The sequence below is a fragment of the Mytilus galloprovincialis genome, chromosome 4, assembly GCF_965363235.1.
Source record: "Mytilus galloprovincialis chromosome 4, xbMytGall1.hap1.1, whole genome shotgun sequence".
Lineage (NCBI taxonomy): Eukaryota > Metazoa > Mollusca > Bivalvia > Mytilida > Mytilidae > Mytilus > Mytilus galloprovincialis.
This window is the reverse complement of record NC_134841.1, coordinates 49,324,650-49,345,123: the sequence shown is the minus strand read 5'-3', so window position 1 is coordinate 49,345,123 and position 20,474 is coordinate 49,324,650. Positions and strand designations below refer to the sequence as shown.

Genomic DNA, 20,474 nt, shown 5'->3' with positions numbered 1-20,474 from the left:
AATTGGAGTTATCTTTCTTTGTATAGAATAGTAGTTGATAATATATGTTGGAAATTTGCCAGACATGACTATGATGTCATTTTCTATTTTTATTTGCCAATAACTTTATGTAAATAACTTCATTGGAAATTTGCCAATATAAAATGTTGCTGATGAATCTTTTTTTCCTTATCTTATCTAAAATGTTTTAGATAATGTATGTTGGACATTTGCCAGACATGACTATGTCACTTTCTATTTTTATTTGCCAATAACTTTATGTAAATAACTTCATTGGAAATTTGCCAATATAAAATGTTGCTGATGAAGTTTTTTTTATTGTTTTATACAATAAACAATGTATATTCACTTTTACTACCAACCAATCTTTACCATTCGGTGATATCAAGCACTTTATTTTACATTTTAATATTTTATGATGTATTTAAAAGAGTAGTTATTGTTGCAAACTCCATTAGAAATTTGAATTGATATCAGTTTTGGAAAAAGGGAAACGGGGATGTGAAAAAAAGGGGGGGGGGGGTTAAATTTTTCTCATTTCAGATTTCATAAATAAAAAGAAAATTTCTTCAAACATTTTTTTGAGAGGATTAATATTCAACAGCATAGTGAATTGTTCAAAGGCAAAAAAAACCTTTTAAGTTCATTAGACCACATTCGTTCTGTGTCAGAAACCTATGCTGTGTCATGATCAACTATTTAATTTTAGATTTAAAAAGTTTGAAGAAGAAATCTTTAATTGATTTGTAAAATCTTGACATTTGTTTTGTGTAAAAAAAACCCATGTAATGTCAAAAATTTGATCACAATCCAAATTCAGAGCTGTATCACGCTTGAATGTTTTGTCCATACTTGCCCCAACTGTTCAGGGTTCAACCTCTGCGGCCGTATAAAGCTGCGCCCTGTGGAGCACCTGGTTCCATATGTTGTTGATAGTTGGACTTAGATTTTGGTAGTCAGCATTTTCTTTTAATCTGACAGCACCAATAGCAGGAAAGATACAGGTTTTTGCCAGAATCCATCAGGTTTTTTATTTTTGAATTACAAAAAATGTATTTGCTTGATTTTGGCATTTTATGTCTTATGTTTAGGACATGTGATATTTTTTTGTGTTGATATTTTCATTACTTAGTCCACACCTATTTAATTTCTTGTTCTACGGATTTTTGGACTCCAAAATTTGGAGCAAGCGAGCGATTTAAAAATTTTAATAAAAAAATATTATAATTTGCAAATTTTTGAGGTGAAGCTTGAAAAGTAAAGGCGAGCGATTATAATTTTTTTTTGTAAACATAAAATAATAGGTTTTGACAATATTAAAACTTGATTTATCACTTGTACTTTGACATTTCTTTAATTTCTGAAGTATTTTTTCCCTGTTGACCAAGAAATAATTAAATCTGGTCTATTTATGTGTGACTGACAATGAGACAATTCTCCATCCAAATCATAATCAGTTTGGGGGCAACCCCTTAATGTTATAAATATCCCTTTTACATGTTTTATGAGGGATCAATATAAGTTATAATATATTTGTTTGTACAAAAGGGCTCATATTTTCTCATAGAACTATATATCTATCTGGTATTAAATGGTCAAAACATGTCCAAGAATTTAGTAATATTCCTGGACTTTAACCATGTTAACACATTTACTTTAACAGTTTAATATTATTCAAAATAAGTGGACCCCTCTTTTAGAAAAATTTGTTTAAAATATGATGTAACTCTCCTCTTTTTGAGTACAAAATTCTAAGTGTTCAAAGGTTTTGTATAGAAGAACTATACAAATCCTTGGTATTTTTATTTTATTTTCTACATCAGTAGAATGACCCCTTGTCTGAGGGAGGGTTGTTCTCAACCTGATGATAACAAACACAGGTCAAAGTACGGCCTTTTACACATGGCTTTGATACAGACCAAACAGCAAGCTATAAAGGACCCCAAAATTATTAGTGTACACAATTCGAAGAGGAAAACCAACGATCTAATTTATATATCCAAACGGGAAAATACCAATGAACAACATCAGCAAACGATAACTGCTGAACGACATGCTCCTGAATCAATCAGGACAGGTGCATAAACATGCAGCGGCTATGGATAGTTTTGTTTCGCCAGCATACAATATAATTGCAGTTGAAGGCAAATCCTTCAGAAGTTCTTTGTACTTTATTCTAACAACGAACATTTTTTGATAGGGAATATAAGTAAGGGGGAAAGAAACCAATTATTTTGTTCTTCACGGAAATACCTGCTGTCATAACTTTTTATCAAAGCACTTCAGGTTTCATGCTGAAACAAATATTCTCACAGATATTTACACAGAGTGGTGGGGTGCTTTTATGTTTAAAATCTGATATCTTTTTATAATATTTACAAAAAAAACGGTGCAGGAAATGGACGATTACAATTCCGGATGCGGGAAGCAGGAATATAAAAAAAATAAAAAAATTCTGTTTTGAAAAAAATAGGTGCGGGCGGGTCCGTCGAACAAGGGATCAAATTGGTGTGGCCTTACTGCTTGTTTTACCTGTGCATAACACTGACTTATCTGACTTGAAACCACATTCCTTCTACTGGTACTCATTGATAAAGAAAAATCATATCAAAATAGTATTAATAAATCAATATTTTTTTACCTGAATAAAATAAGGATATGTCGTATGATTTCCAATGAGACAAGTATCCATCAGATTTCAATAGATAGCAATTTAAGCAATAATTAGTCTCTGTATTGTGCAAAAGCATAAGTAAAGATGAGAAGCAAAGCTAATGATTTTTTGATGTGTCAAAAAGACAAAAACCAGACCATAGAGCAGACAACAGCAGAAGGCAACCAATGGGTCTTCAATGTTTAGTTTTCTTGGTTAAGTCTGTTTTTTAGAAACAACTATAAGCAATAAGTCTACTATATTTAGTTTATTGAATGGTTGTTAGGTGTAAATGTATTTCTCATTTGATTTATATGACCTTGACCTCAGTTTATTGGATCATGTTAAGTTCTGTAATAGTTGTAAAGCCTTTTATTAAGTAAAATTGAGAATGGAAATGGGGAATATGACAAAGAGACAACAACCCGACCAAAGAGCAGATAACAACCTAAGGCCACAAATGGGTCTTCAATGCAATGAGAAAATCCTGCACCCAGAGGCATGTTTAAACTGGCCCCTAAATAAAAATGTATACTAGTTCAGTGATAATGGACGTCATACCAAACACAGATATACATAAAAGAAACTTAAATTAAAAATCATACAAGACTAACAAAGGCCATAGGAGCAAAAATGTGGTGGGGTTATTCAACTATCAGCATAATATCAATGGTTAGTAAAGAAGGTGAGACATTTCAGCATGTGCACTCTTGTAGTTATGTCCCATTATAACTTTATATGATAGACAAGCAGGGGCATCTGTGTTCCATAGATACATTCCTCATTTATTTTGAACTCTTACTTGTTGCACTCATCTTAACTTCATTAAAAAACGTAAGCAAAGAAAACAAATGATAATTTTTTTTTACATTTCAGATAAATTCAAAATGATGAAAAAATGAAAAAAATGGCAGCTATTTATCGACAGCTTATTGTTTTGTCAGTAACATGGAGGATAGTGGACAGTTTTACTGAACCTACTCCTGCTGTGTCTAATTTGACTTTGAGTGCTCAGATATTGACTGATGGAACTTGCAATGATTGTTGTGTTGGAAGAAGAACAACAGTAAATCCAGAAAACATTATTAAAATTAATCCATTGCTATTGGATAGCATCTGTAATCCTTCAATTACGGGGCCACCAAATGGTGACACAGCTAAAGGACATGTTACTTTTGATAGTACCAACTATGTAAACTGTAGTGTCAGTAAAACTTATTCACCATCATTATCAGAATACACATTAACATTTTGGATAAAATATGACTGTACTGTTTCTAGTGATTGGTAAGTATGAAAAAGGTTATTGTAAATTTATACAGGGGCATGCAAGTGTCACCACACCAGGAGAACTAAGACTCTTGACTTTGCTCTACAGAAGCTCCAAGGAGAAGCTGATGTTACTTTTGTTTTTCTGTCAATATCAATGTGTCAGTAAGCACATTTTATGGTCTGTCAATGCCAGTGTGTCAATGAGCACTTTTAAGTGTCTGTCATTGTCAAAATATCAATGAATACAACGTCTCAAGATCTGTCAATCTGGATAAGAAAATGTGGTATGTGTGCCAATGAGACAACTATCCGTCCATGTCACAATGTGTAAAAAGTAAACCATTATATGTCAAAGTACAGCCTTCAATGACATTAATGTGTCAATAAGCATATATGGTGGTCTTTTAATTTCAATGTGTCAATGATCACAGGATACTGTACGTCATTTAGTCTGATTCATCATATGAAAGAACAGTATTTAAGATTGAATTACTCCAAAAGATTAGCCAATGTACTTTTTGTTCTGTACACTTCAGTTGATCTAATTTATAGTGTGTTTAGACCCCAAATAACCCACACTGAGAAGTTCTGTCAATAGGCCTTGAGTCCTATACATAAATGCATGCAACAATTTCTTATATTTTGTTTATAAACTTGATGGCCAAAAGTTGCTTTATGTTTCTGTTTTACAGCTCTGTGAAGATATCCAGTAGTATAAAAGTAGAATTTAAAAGCAATCAAATGACAGTCGATGGAAAAAGCTACACATGTCAGAGAAATGCTTGGAAATTTATTGTATTAAAGGTAATTTTTTTTTTTAATTACATATCTAGTGGACTTTTATGTTTATTTCTAACATTGAGGTATTCACTGTATTTTATTTCTTTTTGTTACGAGATATTCTTTGAGGATATCTATGAAAGAATTGAATAGCATTGGGGAACATGTCAAAGAGACAAAAACCCAACCAAAGAGCAGACAACAGCCAAAGGCCGCCAATGGGTATTCAACGCAGCTAGTAAATCCTGCACCCAGAGCAGATCCTCAGCTGGCCCCAAACAAAAAATGTGTATCAGCCCAGTGAAAATACACTTCATACTAAACTCAAAAACATATAAATAAAAAACATACAAGACTTACAAAGGCCAGAGGCTCCTGACTTGGAACAGGGGCAAAATGCAGCTGAATTTTGTGAGATCTCAACCTATAGCCAAAGTAGAATAAAAAAAACCACACAGCAATATGCACTGTAAAACTCAGTTTGAAGTCTGAGTATGATGTCAGAAAAGGTTACAAAAGAAACTAAGCAAAGTGACAATGATATATAAATATAGAAAAAGGACTTCTAGCAGTTATTGACATGCTAACCCCAGACCTCAATTAAACTGATTGAAATTTTACGTCTTCTTCATATGAAAATCAAGTACAATCCCTCCTGTTAGGGGTTAAGTATCATACCCTGTATATTCATGTGTCTTTTTTTTCTAGCATTTATATGTTTAAGATTTTTATGCCCCACCTACAATAGTAGAGTGGCATTATGTTTTCTGGTCTGTGCGTCTGTACGTCCGTTCATCCGTTCGTCCGTCTGTCCCGCTTCAGGTTAAAGTTTTTGGTCAAGGTAGTTTTTGATGAAGTTGAAGTCCAATCAACTTGAAACTTAGTACACATGTTCCTTATGATATGATCTTTATAATTTTAAAGCCAAATTAAACTTTTGACCCCAATTTCACGGTTCACTGAACATAGAAAATGTAAGTGCGAGTTTCAGGTTAAAGTTTTTGGTCAAGGTAGTTTTTGATGAAGTTGAAGCCCAATCAACTTGAAACTTAGTACACATGTTCCCTATGATATTATCTTTCTAATTTTAATGCCTAATTTTTTTTTTTACCCAATTTCACGGTCCGTTGAACATGGAAAATGATAGTGTGAGTGGGGCATCCGTGTACTTTAGACACATTCTTGTTAGCTACTGGCAATTCATTGATTTTTGTGGGTATCAATTTTCATAGATTGCGTCAGGGGATTAGACATGTTAGAAGCTTTGGGTCAGACACAGGAAAAATACGGTACGTTACTTGTTCCCATTATTATGAACAAATTACCTTGGGAAGTCAGAAAACATCTGGCAGGAAAACACAGAACAAAAACTTGGATATTACAGGACCTCCGTAAAAGTATGTTAGACAAGATTGATATAGTGGACACAGGACAAGACAAGAGTCAACACACGATTTGCCTACAACATCGTCTTTCTTTAGTTGAACGAAATTGACAAAGTCCAAATTTTACAAGAATATTGAGACTAGACCTTGAAATTTCTGTCATGAAATACACGCACCTTCCCATTGCAGTAAAATAACCGACACAGAATCATGTATGAACATAGTAAAATGTGATAAGTTATAACTGCCTTGGTAACCACAGACTAAACGAATGTACATCTGAGAATATGTGTAGACATTGTAACAGAAAACGCCATAAAAGCTTATGTAATGCCTACAAAACAAACAACATAAAACCAGGGAATGAAGTAAGCAATGAAAATGGATTAATAGCAATATACATACAAATTTCCACGCAAAAGAAAACCAGAGCCGCATTTTCAAAATCGACAAACTTTCATCTCAGGAATGATAGTCATACAACGGAACCAGATACTACCATTTTGTATTCACAATTGACAGAATTGCCATCAAATGTACTTTTGAAAACCATTGTAGCACAAGTTGGGTCAAACCAGCACTTTATTGATACGAATATTCTCTTTGACATAGGAGTGCAAAAATTGTTTTTAACACAGGACTTAACTTACAGATAGAGAGAACAGAAATTATACATTTATCTGCATTTGGAGGTGAAGAGAAAAACACTTAGAATTGACAACAATCTACCTGAAACATGATGCAGGACACGTATTGCATTCAAAGTACTGATAGAAATTTATCCCTATGCCTCTACAGAAACACATGAGTAACATTGTTACGAAGTATGGATATTTCTGTGGTTTAAAGATAGCGCACAAGATCAGGAAAATTCATTTGAGATATCTTTGCTAGAAGGCGCAGACAACTATTGGGACATTGTAGAAGATCATATAGTACGGGGAAATGGTCCCACCGACCCGAAAAATCCAAGATTGGATATTTGCTTTCATTAAAAACCCAGATATGTTGAAGAAACATGTAAATGTTATTCAAGAATAGGAACAATGGGAATTCATAGATGAATGAAACAACAAAAACTTCAAGAAAACTACATTATATTCCTGATCATCCTATACAGAAGAAACTGAGCATTACTTCTAACAGAATTGTTTACAACTCCAGAAAAAGAAAAAGATGGCAATTCTGATTTTTTTACGCCATTTCTTGAATTTAATAGGACAACCAGTAAAAATGAAAAATTCAGTGGTAAATACAGGAATAACAGAGCATTCTGTGACGAAATTGCCCATGAGACCATATGGAATTTGATACACCAATTATGTTTAAGACAGACATTAGTGATGTAATTGATAGACAATGAAGCGTTAAGCGCAAAATTGAAATTTATATTTATTTCATGAGTGGCATTAATTGAATTTCCATTTTTATATGATTTGCTCAGTATTTCAAAGAAAAACACAATGCGAGAGACAATTTCTAAGCAATATTATTTATTGATGGGCAGTTATTTATCAGTGAAACAATTGATCAATGGATAATTGAGATTTTTTTTTTTGAATTTTGCTCATTTTAAGCTCACCTGGCCCGAAGGGCCAAGTGAACTTTTCCCATCACTTGGCGTCCGGCGTCGTCCGTGTGGCGTGACCCGGCCAACCAACCAAGATGGCCGCCATGGCTAAAAAAAGAACATAGGGGTAAAATGCAGTTTTTGGCTTATAACTCAAAAACCAAAGCATTTAGAGCAAATCTGGTAGTTAAATTGTTTATCATGTCAACATTTATCTGCCCTGAAATTTTCAGATGGATCCGACAACCGGTTGTTGGGTTGCTGCCCCTAAATTGGTAATTTTAAGGAAATTTTGCAGTTTTTTGTTATTATCTTGAATATTATTATAGATAGAGATAAACTGTAAACAGCAATAATGTACAGCAAAGTAAGACCTAAAAATAAGTCAACATGACCAATATGGTCAATTGACCCCCTAAGGAGTTATTGTCCTTTATAGTCAATTTTTAACAATTTTCATAAAATTTGTAAATTTTACTAACATTTTCCACTGAAACTACTGGGCCAAGATCATTATAGATTGAGATAATTGTAAGCAGCAAGAATGTTCAGTAAAGTAAGTCAGTAAGATGTACAAACACATCACCATCACCAAAACACAATTTTGTCATGAATCCATCTGCTTCCTTTGTTTAATATTCACATAGACCAAGGTGAGTGACACAGGCTCTTTAGAGCCTCTAGTTAATTTTCGCGGCCCCTGTATGTTGAGATTATTGCTGGGATATAATGTCCAAACTATTGTAGTTGTCCATTGTCAACATCGTATTGTCAGTGACTTCGCCGTAGGCAAAAATATGTACTTGTTAATCAAATGTAATGGCTGACCAGTTGTTGTTATACACATTGCCTTAACTATCATCTATGATATCTAGAGGTATACAATAGATGGATAAATGTATCTATACATTTTAACAATCTATTAGGTTCTTGCTTAGTTGTGCATTGTATTTTACTGCACTTTTTCCCTTATTTTAGCATAAATGTCACAACGTGTATAAGTCTATAACAGCAAATATTATATCTTTGACTTGGATTTCCTCATGTTACATGTCTTACTTACGTTAAGAAGTCTTTTGTTGCATTGCTTTAGTTTAGAAATATAGCAAAACCTGTTAGACATAAGTTAGTCAAACTTAAATAATTATTGTTGTATTAATGATATCATAATTTTTATATTTCAGAAAAATTCTGAAAGAAGTGTTATATATATAAATGATGTAAGACAGAGTACAAGCCCTCAGCTTTCAAATTTAAGTCAGATAACCATTGATCCTTCAAGTAAGTGATTTCTTCAAGACCGATGTGGAAAAAATATTTTGTAAAAAATTGCGAACATTATTGTCAGTACATGTATATGTATTTTTTTTGCCCCCGCAGAATCAGAGAGGGGGCATTAAGTTTTACCCTTGTCACTTTGTACGTCCGTATGTCCTGACATTGGTTTCTATTCTTGAACTTTAGTTTGCCTTAACCAAATATAATAAAACTTATACACAATGCTTATTACCATAAAACACAGATCAAGTTCGAACTTTGGGTGGTGTCACTTTAACAGTTTTCTAGTTATGTCCCTCTATTACATTATATGCAAGCAGGTACATCATATTTTCGATTTATTTTTTTATGTACAAAGCATTTAAAGTCAGTGAGCAAATGAAGTAATTTTGTTTCGATTGTTTAAGTTATCTTTTCAGTTAATAATAAGCTTTAATACACTGTGAATGAGAAGTTTAATATACCTTGGAATAATTCTATATTTGAAATTCAAAGCCAACAATATGCTCTTAAACCCCCTTTTCAAGATTTACTCTAGACATCAGAAATACATTGTACTTTGCATTTTTTTTTGATGTATTTCAACATCACAGCTAGAATTTCTGTCCCACTTAAAATTGCAAATTGTTACCTGATGATTACTTTTGTGTACAACCATAAACCAAATTTGATATTCTTAGGTACTGACTATATTATTGGTCATCTCATACAATTTGTTGTGTTATTTTAAACCTTCTACAATATTCCTAGCAAATTGAAAATCCCCTAAATTATCTTTCATGATGGTTTTGAACAAAAGCTCTCAAATTTGCGGTATTAGTGCTGAATATTGAATTTTTTTTCACAGGAATAAAATGATCTAAAAGGTAGAATTCTCTTCCAATTTGATGTATATTTATATTTTGTGTTATGTGTGATATATGACTGCACAAATTTGTTATAAAATGCTTTTACAAAAATCTTTCCTTTTTCAGATATGATTGCAGGAGAATCTTTCACTTTGTTAGATGTAAGGTTGTATAGAGACCCATTAACAGAACGGTAGGTTAAGTCTGAAAATAAAGAGAAGACAAATAAAAAATTTGCATCAGCTTGTCAGAAAAGAAAAAAAAAATGCCCAAATCTGAGTCAATTTTATTTATATGTGGAAACAGTTGTTTTTTCCTCCATTGATGTCATGTTATGATCTGTTCATACACCCACTCTAAAAATGAAGTCTATATTTAATACACCTTATCTGTCCAACTGTTCATCCTCCCATCAATAAAAATACTATCCATAGAAGACCAAATGACATAGAAATTTTTAAACAACTATGGTCACCATAGGGCCTTCAACAATGAGCAAAACACATATCACTCAGTCAGCTATAAAAGGCCTCGAAAAAACTAATGTAAAGAATTGAAATGAAAAAACTGACGTCCTGATTTATGAACAAAATAGTGAACGAAAAAAAAATATGATATACAGCAACAAACAACAACCAGTGAGTCACAGGCTCCTGACCTGGGACAGGCGCATACAGAATGTGGCGGATTTTAATAGTTTGAAGGCACCAACCCTCAACTAACCTTGGACAGTGGTGTAACAGTATATTAAGATAAGAAAAAGTTATAAAAAAAGGCTTAACTCATCAGATAGATACAAAGCAGAATTATATCTAACAAAAACACAAAACAAACGTGGCAGGGTACATATAATGTTATGGTTATGTGATACTTGCAGTAAAACCTTCATATGGCCCAAGAACACAGTTATTTCTTAGTGCATTTCTTTTAGACAATAAATTCAAATTAAAAAAATCTCACCTGCTCTTTCTCAAAAAGATTTTTACAGTGTACTATGTACTACTAGTGGGACAAATAATATCAAAATTATAGAAACTTCTACCAGCTCTAACTCAAAATACTGACAATTCTGTGATAAGGGGGTCTAAAATTCAGTTTGACAGCTTCAGACGTACTAAAATTTGACCTTTTTCAACTGGACCACATCACTACCATAAAGATTCAGCACCCAAATTTTTTTATCATTTAATTTCATCCCCCTACTTAATATTTCATGCATTAAATAGCAAGAAATTAATTGGGAAAGTGTATAAAAAAAAAATTGCAAGTTATACACTGTTTACACTCGGGACTATATTCGTAGACAACGAAAATCAAAGGACGATAACTGTGTCCTTGGACCATATTACAGACTTTCAACATACTGTAGATTTATTTATTTTATGGATACTTATTTTCTTGATATTTACCTGATTAAGGAAAAATTGTATTTTTATGGACATTTGACTACACTGTTTAAAAAAAATCTACATACAAGCTTATGATAAGTTTGTATTTTATTGAACATTAAAATTTACATAAATCCTCAAAGGCCATGGTAATGTGTGTCCAACGAATAATGATGAATCCACAGTAAACTAAATCATAAGTAAAGCAAGTGAAACATTTCAGGGTGTGCACTCTCGTTAGTCTTCGTAGGGGACTTTAGGTTTGCACTCTGTCTGTCTGTCCTTCCGTCCGTCTGTCTGTTCATATATCCCTCCGTCTGTCCATCAGCCAGTCCAGTAAATCAGTTTACCCCACTCTTTTTCTTCATTCTTGAAGAGATTGTTTGATATTTGGTATATAGTTTTATCATGACAAGTTATAGATCAAGTTCCAATTTTGTTCTGGTCTGATGATTTAGTCCAGAGTTATCATGGTCCATATCTAATGTTAAGAGTACTTCATTTTGTATGTTAAACCATATTTCTGTACAAAAGGAGATAAATTATTTTTTTAAAAGATATTCTTTGGTAAATTGTTTGAAGAATTTTGTTATTTTGTATTAACTAGTTTTCTGAATGCTATATATTTAATTAGATAATAATCTATTTTTATTATACAAATATATATAGCCTTTGTATGAGGTCGATACAAGGATATATTGACCTGAAAGAAGTATATTGACTGGGTCGATATATCCTGTATTGACCTCATACAAAGGCTATATATTTGTTATACAGTATTATTAATTTCCGACCATATCAAAATCGTCATTTAGGTTTGTTGGGATTTTATAGATATTACATTGTCTCCTTGACAATAACAACATATTAGTTGTTATTTCATTTACTTTTTTTTTGGACATCTTATGTATTTGAAGATTTTTTTCGTCAAATAATCGATCACAGATATCATGTGTTTCAAAACGTTTAACAATATCCTGAAATTTATTACCTGACGTCACAAAGTATATCGGTTTTTAGATATTCTAAAAATAACCGTGCGATATGCTTTTTGCCGGTCAATATGCTTTTTGCTATCCGCCGTTTTCTCTCTACCTTCGAAAATATAGTTTAACATGTGACTATCCCTAAACGAATCAAATTTGTTAAAATATACGAATTAATAATATTAAGGTATATATTTCGTTACATTACATTGTGTATAGATAAAAGTTGTTGAAATTTTATAGATAAGTGACAAATGAAAGAAAAATACTTTGAAATATTAATTATATTTGATTATAATTTGAAAATAGATATACATTGTATTACATCATATCTAAATGTAGAGAATTATTACTCATATCTAATGTTAGAGTGTTTTTCCACACTTTTTTTCATCATGCTTGAATGTTTTAATTGATAATTGGTATATAATTTTATCATGACAAGTTACAAATCTAGTTCATTTTTTGTTTCCGTCAGATAATTTTGCACAGAGTTACGGTCCTTGGACTTGAAAAATTCACTCATATAATCAGTTTTCCACACTGTTTTAAGTCATGCTTGAAGATGTTGACTTGATACTTTATTTTTGTTTACACCATGACAAGTTACAGAACAAGTTAGCATTTTGTTCCAGTATAATGAATTTTTACCTGGTAGGGGACTATGTATTGCTATGCAATACTTTCAGAATGCTTGTTTTTTTTTTTAATAAAGATAGAAATTGAACAGTTGATTGAGTAATGAATAAAAATCATTTTCTTTCAACAGAGAAATTACACAGATTTATAATAAATTAACAGAGATTGAAGATGTAAAGCCCTACAGTGACTGTAGATGTCCAAGTCTGCATCCCATAGTTCACTCAGATAATAACTACTACAGCTTACTATGTAAAAATGAAGGTGGAGACATTGTCAGTAGATTTAAACCTAATTCTGTAATCCAGTATATTGCTGATAATAGTGAAACTACCTACTGGAACACTACCATTGAACAAACAGAATTTACAATACAACTGGATCAAATTTATCAGGTTTCTGATTTATTTTGCAAATGTTTTTATTATCAGTCTGTATTTTATAAGTGTTATTAACTAGCTGCTTCTGCATTGGCCCTTTTATAGATTCAAAGTAACATGTATTGGATCTGAGACTCAGAGAGTCGAGAGCCAATATACCTGATCGATAAAATTGAGAATGGAAATGGGGAATGTGTCAAAGAGACAACAACCCGACCATAGAACAAACAACAGTAGAAGGTCACCAACAGGTCTTCAGAGAATCTATAACTGGACCAATACAGAAACAGTTAGTAAATAACGCTTTTTTCATATGATTCTAATTCTTTCATTAACTAAGAAACTTACCATGCAGAAGATACAGGAATTCATATTTGAACTTGTCTTTTTGCTGGTACTTTTGTCAATATTGATGAAATTTCTGATTTTTGGTCCAATTACTTAATCTGCTAATATATTTCATTTTTATCTAGCAAATATAAAGTAGCTGGGAAGAATAAATCAGACATTTTAACCATTCTTACTCTTTTTAAATCATATTTGTTCTGATGATTAATCAACAGAAATAAATCAGTGATAATAAAGGAAAGTTTCATTCAGAAAGGCTGTGGAATATTTCTGTTTCAAATCATTACAAGACATTGAAAACCAATTAAACTTCAAAGTTGATTAAGGCAGAAAAAAAAGAAACTGGAAGTGAAATGTATATGTGCTGATACAGCTTTTTTCAATATTGTACAGGGACAAATCCAATATAGACTCATAGTCAACAGGGAGGCAACGGACGTCACTAATGTTGTTATAACTTGTGTCCAATCCCTTTTGCTACTTTTGCAAATAAAAGATGTTTAAACTAGGGAGGCAACATCATCAGTATTGCAGTATTGCTCATGAATATCATTTACTTACTTACTTATCCTCTTCATCCCAAGTGGGACATAAGGCCACAACAAACTGCCTCCACTTCTCTCTGTCCTTAGCCATGTACTGGGCTTGGCCCCAGGTGTAGCCCATTGCTTCTAATTCTGCTGTTACAGTTCTTCGCCAGGTGATTCTAGGCCTCCCTGGTTTCCTTTTTCCTGGTGGTGTCCAATCTAGAGCTGTTTTAGGTGTGTGGTGTTGTGGCATTCTCAGTACATGACCTAACCATCTAAATCTTCGTTGTTTAATTTCTTCTGTTATGCTCTTAGCATTGCATTTCTTCAAAAGGCTCTTGTTGCTGATCTAATAATCACTTTAATCTAGGAAAAAAGAACATTGAAAAAGTTGAAATAATTATATAAAGATGGTAAACATTCTAAAAAAATCTTCAGTCATAATGTTTTTGGAATTTTTGGTATTCAATCCAAAAGTAGTAAAGATAAATATTTGGTAGTTTAAAAGACAGAAAAAAAATAATATTTTCTCTCAATTTTTCATAAAACATTTGACACATATACATCAGATAACATGCTGATAGACAATTATAAGTCATTATATACTTTTTCATTTGTTTATCAGAGCTGCATGCATTCATAATTATGCATACAAAATAGATACATTTTATCAAGATATCATGAATCATCATATTAATGTTAATATTTTTCAGATTGATGAAATAGAACTGGTTACAACGACCACTCCTTGTAATGTTAATTTTACTTTAGATAGTGGAAACACTAAGGTAGTCCGGTAAGATACAGATTTTATCTAGATATTTGCAATTAATGCACATCAAAACAGTAAGAATAACCTCTATATTTAAAATCGCATGGTGATATTGAATGAGGGTAGAAATGCCCTTTACTGTCAGGCTTCAAACAGCCAATTTCGACTATCGTAAAGGTCTAATTGGTTAGAATTTTACCGTGATTTGTCAAAATATATCCTTATCGCTATTCGTCAAAGGTCTCAAATAATTATCGCTAACATTATTTTTGGAAAAAGAATAATGTGATTTGTCAATTTTTTTATCGTCTGAAAGAAAGTGTACATTTTATCGTCATGCACCAAAAAATACCGTTAATGTCTTTGGCAAGAATATTTATCGTTATTCGTCATGAAGGTACACCATTACGACCCTCTTGAATCAGTTATTTGAAGAAAAAAATGCAACCTTAAATTTTCAGTTCACAATATTGCATTATAAGTACCCTTTCTTAGAAATCTTTATATTAAGGGAACTCTTCCATCTGCTTTGAATTCTGAAAAAAAGACAAATAGACAGACAACACTAATAAGGTTCTTATTTGAACATATTGTGGTATGACTGTACTAAGGTTACGAAAAGAGAAGTTACATTTTCAGAATTATGTGCAAATTTACCAAAATAAAAATGAATGATATTTTTATTGATCACAGTTGTTAAAATTCTGAATAAATGTTTTCAGAAACTAGGTATTAAATGATTCAATTAGCAGTGCAAATGCCAAACAAATCTAATAATAATAAAGTGAATTGAAAATAGTGCTAACCCTATGAAATTCTGTTTTTATGCTCCCGCTGCTAGACGAAAAGGGGCATTAAGTGTTTCCCTCAACTGTCTGTCTGAGTGTCTGTCTGTCTGTAATTTCTTCTGTCGGTCTTTTTGTCCTTCTGTCTGTCCGTCCTTACATTTTTCAATATTACACTCTTCACTTAAATTAGCCTAATCTTGATTTTATGAAAATCGTTGAATTTGAACAGTGAGTCACTTACAATTCCAGAGTTCTTTATATCTTGGAATATTGCAAAGGAGTAGGGCCATTAAGCCCGGTTGAGGCCCAAGAAAATTAAGTTTTTGAGAACTATTTCAAGTTTGCAGATAATGTTAGGATATGGATAAAATCAATAAAATTTAAATATATAACCAAAGATGTTTGTTTTTATGTCGAATCAATTACTTCATACTATATACAGCTGTTTTGATGAAAACAAAGAAAAGAGCAAAATCTATGCAGTTTTCGATTGTTATTTCTTTTATAATAACATTGAATGCAGCAGAAAACAAGCCAAAAACAAATGAAAAATTCCGTTTAGGGTCTTATTTCGACCTAAAATTCCAAGTACATCTAATGAAAATTTAAGTGTCTACTAACTATACTTCATTCGAATCAATTGGTTATGTAAAAGATTTGGACTGACTTATGCACAAAGTCAAGCTTAAATGTGAAAATCTATCAAATATATCATTTAACGTCACTTTTCATATGATTTTTGTCTAAAATGGTAGTGGCCACATTCGTGTTCACTCTCAACATTTATATATATTATGCATTATCATTAAATACAACATATTTAAATATAAAGAATGAACACAAGTGCCGCCACTTTCATTTTAGACAAAAAACGTCTTAAACTTAGCACAAATGTTTAAATTATGAAGATATCAGTATGTTTGCATGCAAAAATTATGCTAGTACCTGATGCATGTCCATTGTTTTATCAAATACCAGCCATATTTATGTAACAAAAGTATGGTACTTTCCAATAAATAACTAAAAGTTAACAATTTAACAACTTAGTAAAAATGCTATATTTTGACACAAAAATAGGGTCTTACAGAACCTACTCCTTGTAAAAGAAGCTTTATTATAACTGTTGACGTAATCTCAATGAATACATATTTTTTGTTGTTGCGGTGCTCATACTTATCTAATCCAATATTTACTTATATACTGTATTTATTCTAATAAACGCCCCGGGGGCGAAGACAATTTCGAAAGGGGGGCGTCAATTAGAGAAACAAATTTTGTACCTTACTTCATTGACCTTTACCTTAATTTTTTTGAATCAGACTTTAGTAACGTACACATGTTTCTTATTGTCTCAATAATCTATAAATAGCGTTTATCGGTAATGTGACCTCAATAAAAACAATAACATTTGATGTATAAATTTATTCAATATTAGTTTAGAAATGCATGCCTGTTTATAACGTTGAACTTTAATAGCGTACTGTGTAACTGACAGATCTATTTTTGGAACTTGTACACACTGTGTTGTATTATCGTAGTGAATTAAAACATGGGCATTATTGATTTTTCGTTTCATGTTTCTGAGTGACCGGGTTGATGTCTTTGCAATATTGTAATGGGTTAGTTTCAATTTTATTTTTTTAACTACAAAATGGGGGCGTTTATTAGAAGTTAAAAGTACTGAACGCACGATTTTCGGTAGGGAGCGTTAGTTAGAAGGGGGGCTTTAAATAGAATAAATACGGTATTGATGTAAAACAAGGAATCCAAGACATTTTTCCAAATACAGTGTTGCTATGGTAACTCATTAAACATGATTTTTTTTTCTTTTTTTCTAAACATCTTGTTCCTTAGTATATTTAGGTGTAATACCACCAAATCATGGTACGTCACATTCAGTTGTATACGAAAATAGGTCGAAAAAAAATATTCCCTTGAATTTGACAGTTGTAGGTAATTAATCCTACATTTTATTGCAGTAAAAGATTTCTGTGTCATAAACATATGTCTTGGGTATTTCAAAGCACCATTATTTTTTTATTTGGGATTTATATAGAATATTTTGTAATCTTGAGGTTACATGGTGACTAAACCTTGTACACAGATAAAATAAGGGGAGAAATTTGATTGGTTAACTTCCAGTGATGGTTATTTTCTTATATGCAATGAAATGTTATGTGAATTTTTTTTCTATAGTACTGGACAAGATAAACCTTTACTCATGCCAAGTATTTCTTTATTTGAAATAAAGATAAATTCTACAGAATTTTTTGAAAAGTGCAAATTTAACAAAGACTAATAGGGGAAAATCAATGGTGGTATTACACCTTTAGGGAAAATTTTAAGAATATGTATGGTAACTTTTCCATTTATGTTTGGGCCAAATAAAGGCTTTATTGCCCATGCTTGATTTTGCATTTCCATACAATGCTTAGAACCGAAACTCTAGTTTGAATTTGGTAGTGAGTAACTTACACTTAACACTTTTAGAGTTATGCCCCTTTATAACTTGTAATAATACATTTTTATTTGTTTCTGCACTCATACTTAAAAAGCTTGCCTTGTGCAAATTATATGAAACTTACATTACAATGCTTATAACCAAAACTAACAGTCATAATTTTGATTTGGGCAGTGTATCACTTACTATTCTAGACTTAATGACTATATAACAAAAACACATAAGACTACAACAATAGAATTCTAAAAACTAGCAGTGACATCAAATGCCCTCAAGAAGTATTTACATGTTTATAATCAAGCTATGGCATTCTTGTCCTCAGAAACATTCTTCTTTAATTTCAATATTTTTGTTTGAAGATACAGCCAACATTCTTCCAGAAGACCAATTTTCTTTTTATGGATTTTTTAATTTTTTATTTTTATTAAATCCCTCTTTATCAATTTCAGTGGATCAAAAAGGACAAAATGGTCTGATGTATCACAGAACATTAATAGTAGATCACAGTATGAAGACGTAATAACACGAAATATTACAGTACATCTAAGTGGATTTTGTAATGGAAATAGTCATGCTATAGCAGAATTCAAAGTTACTGGAAGGTTTGCTCCTATTTATATATATTTATTATATATGTTTTTGTGTATTAGATTAGACATGTAGATGCTATTTTAGGAGATTTGAAGCCTTTTCCCATGTTTAGTTCTAAGGAGAAATGTTTTAGTCTTTTAGTTTTCACTTAGCTGTATGTTTGTACATATTATATATTGAAGGTGTGCATTTGGTCAGGGTTTTGATTTTTATTAATATTTGCTCTTTTGGGAGATAATTGAACTTTGTCATTTTTTGGAGTATTTACTTGTATAAAAGAGTCTCCTACAGTAAACCATAAACATATGTGCTCCCATGCTTAACTGTGTGTATTTTAAAATAAAAGTTTGCATCTGCAGGGGCTTCATTTGTGTCTCCCAGGCACAATAGTATCTCAAAGAAAGTCTCACTTGACTTTGTTATAATATAGTTACTTCAGAGTAGAGTGAGGAGGCATCACTTTGTCTAGGTTTTTTTTGTATTGATACATTGTATTTTGATGAACCTCATCAGTTGGATTAGATGTTGTGTTCATTTTGTTGTATTCAAAGAAATGTCAAATATTTTGCCTATCTTGGTTTTTGCTATCAAAGTCAAAATTGTGATCAAAGGGAACTAATCGGTGCTGTAATTTTATGAGTTCCAACAATGTATTCCCATATCTACATTTCAATTTATGTAAAAGTCTGAGCAAAAGTTTTTATGTTCAATTACAGATGTAGTTGCTATGGCAATTCAGGTAGCTGTACATACCATTCAAGTCCAGGTTTAAATATTTGTCAATGTCAGAACAACACAAGAGACTCTGATTGTAGTCAGTGTAAAGTGGGATACTACAGAAGTGAGGAAGATTTTGGATGTCACCAATCCTGTCAGTGTAATGCAGATGGAACTAGTGGATCTACTCAAATTTGTGATCAGGTTTGTATAAAACTGGTTTTTAGTCCCCTACCGAAGACGTTGAGGGGACTTAAGGTTTGCACTCCCTCCGTCCATCTGTCTGTCCATCCGTCGGTCTGGAAAATCAGTTTTCACACTTTTTTCTTCGTTCTTGAAGATATTGATTTGATATTTGGTATATAGTTTTATCATGACAAGTTATAGGTCAAGTTCAAATTTTGTTCCAGTGTGATAATTAAGTCCAGAGCTATGGTCCCATATTTAATGTTAGAGTACTATGTTAAAAAAACATATTTCTATACAAAGGGAGATAAGTCATTTTTTTTAAAGAATTTTTAAAGACAATCTCTGGTAAATTTTTTGAAGAATTTTGTGTCAGGTTTGTTTGTTATTTTGTATAAACTCATTTTCTGAATGCTTTATATAAATATATTTTTTCTATTAAGTAAAATCCTTTAATTAGTTATCAATCTATTTTTATTAAGGTATACTAGAACACACCCGTGATATCGCGGGTCCGTGACTGAATTAAAGTATATAATTATGGGTAAGCCTTACTTTAGTATTGGTATTGTCATCTGATAAAGTCATGCCGATTATAAGATACACAATTTTCTCTGCTTTCAAATCTTTGTTTGAACCCATCGACCTGGACCTTATCAATTATTGGTAATATTAATTATTTGGAAAACAAAAGGTCCTGGAATGGAGTCTTTTTTAATCAACAGCATTGTCCTATATTAGTTATAAATAAAGTTGAACTCTATGATTCGCTGTTTTACGTCATGCCCGCTAACAAATTGAAAACTGTGCCTACGTATACGCCTTATTTTGAGTCCAGATTTTTAGTATTCATATTGTTATCTTAGAAAGTCTTACTGATTAAAATACTACAATAGGGAACAATT

The 20,474-nt window shown here is 31.9% G+C and overlaps 1 protein-coding gene across 1 annotated transcript in view; it reads left to right on the top strand.

Moving 5' to 3' along the window:
- Positions 1-20,474, top strand: part of LOC143072339 (uncharacterized) — a 71,728-nt gene that overhangs the window by 16,986 nt on the left and 34,268 nt on the right. Inside the window, exons 3-10 of the mRNA XM_076247235.1 lie at positions 3,530-3,940; positions 4,618-4,729; positions 8,845-8,941; positions 9,913-9,979; positions 12,930-13,194; positions 14,768-14,850; positions 18,525-18,677; positions 19,383-19,587. Of these exons, the coding sequence (XP_076103350.1) occupies positions 3,552-3,940; positions 4,618-4,729; positions 8,845-8,941; positions 9,913-9,979; positions 12,930-13,194; positions 14,768-14,850; positions 18,525-18,677; positions 19,383-19,587 (1,371 nt within the window). The 5' untranslated portion in view covers positions 3,530-3,551. The remainder of the gene's footprint in view (positions 1-3,529; positions 3,941-4,617; positions 4,730-8,844; positions 8,942-9,912; positions 9,980-12,929; positions 13,195-14,767; positions 14,851-18,524; positions 18,678-19,382; positions 19,588-20,474) is intronic.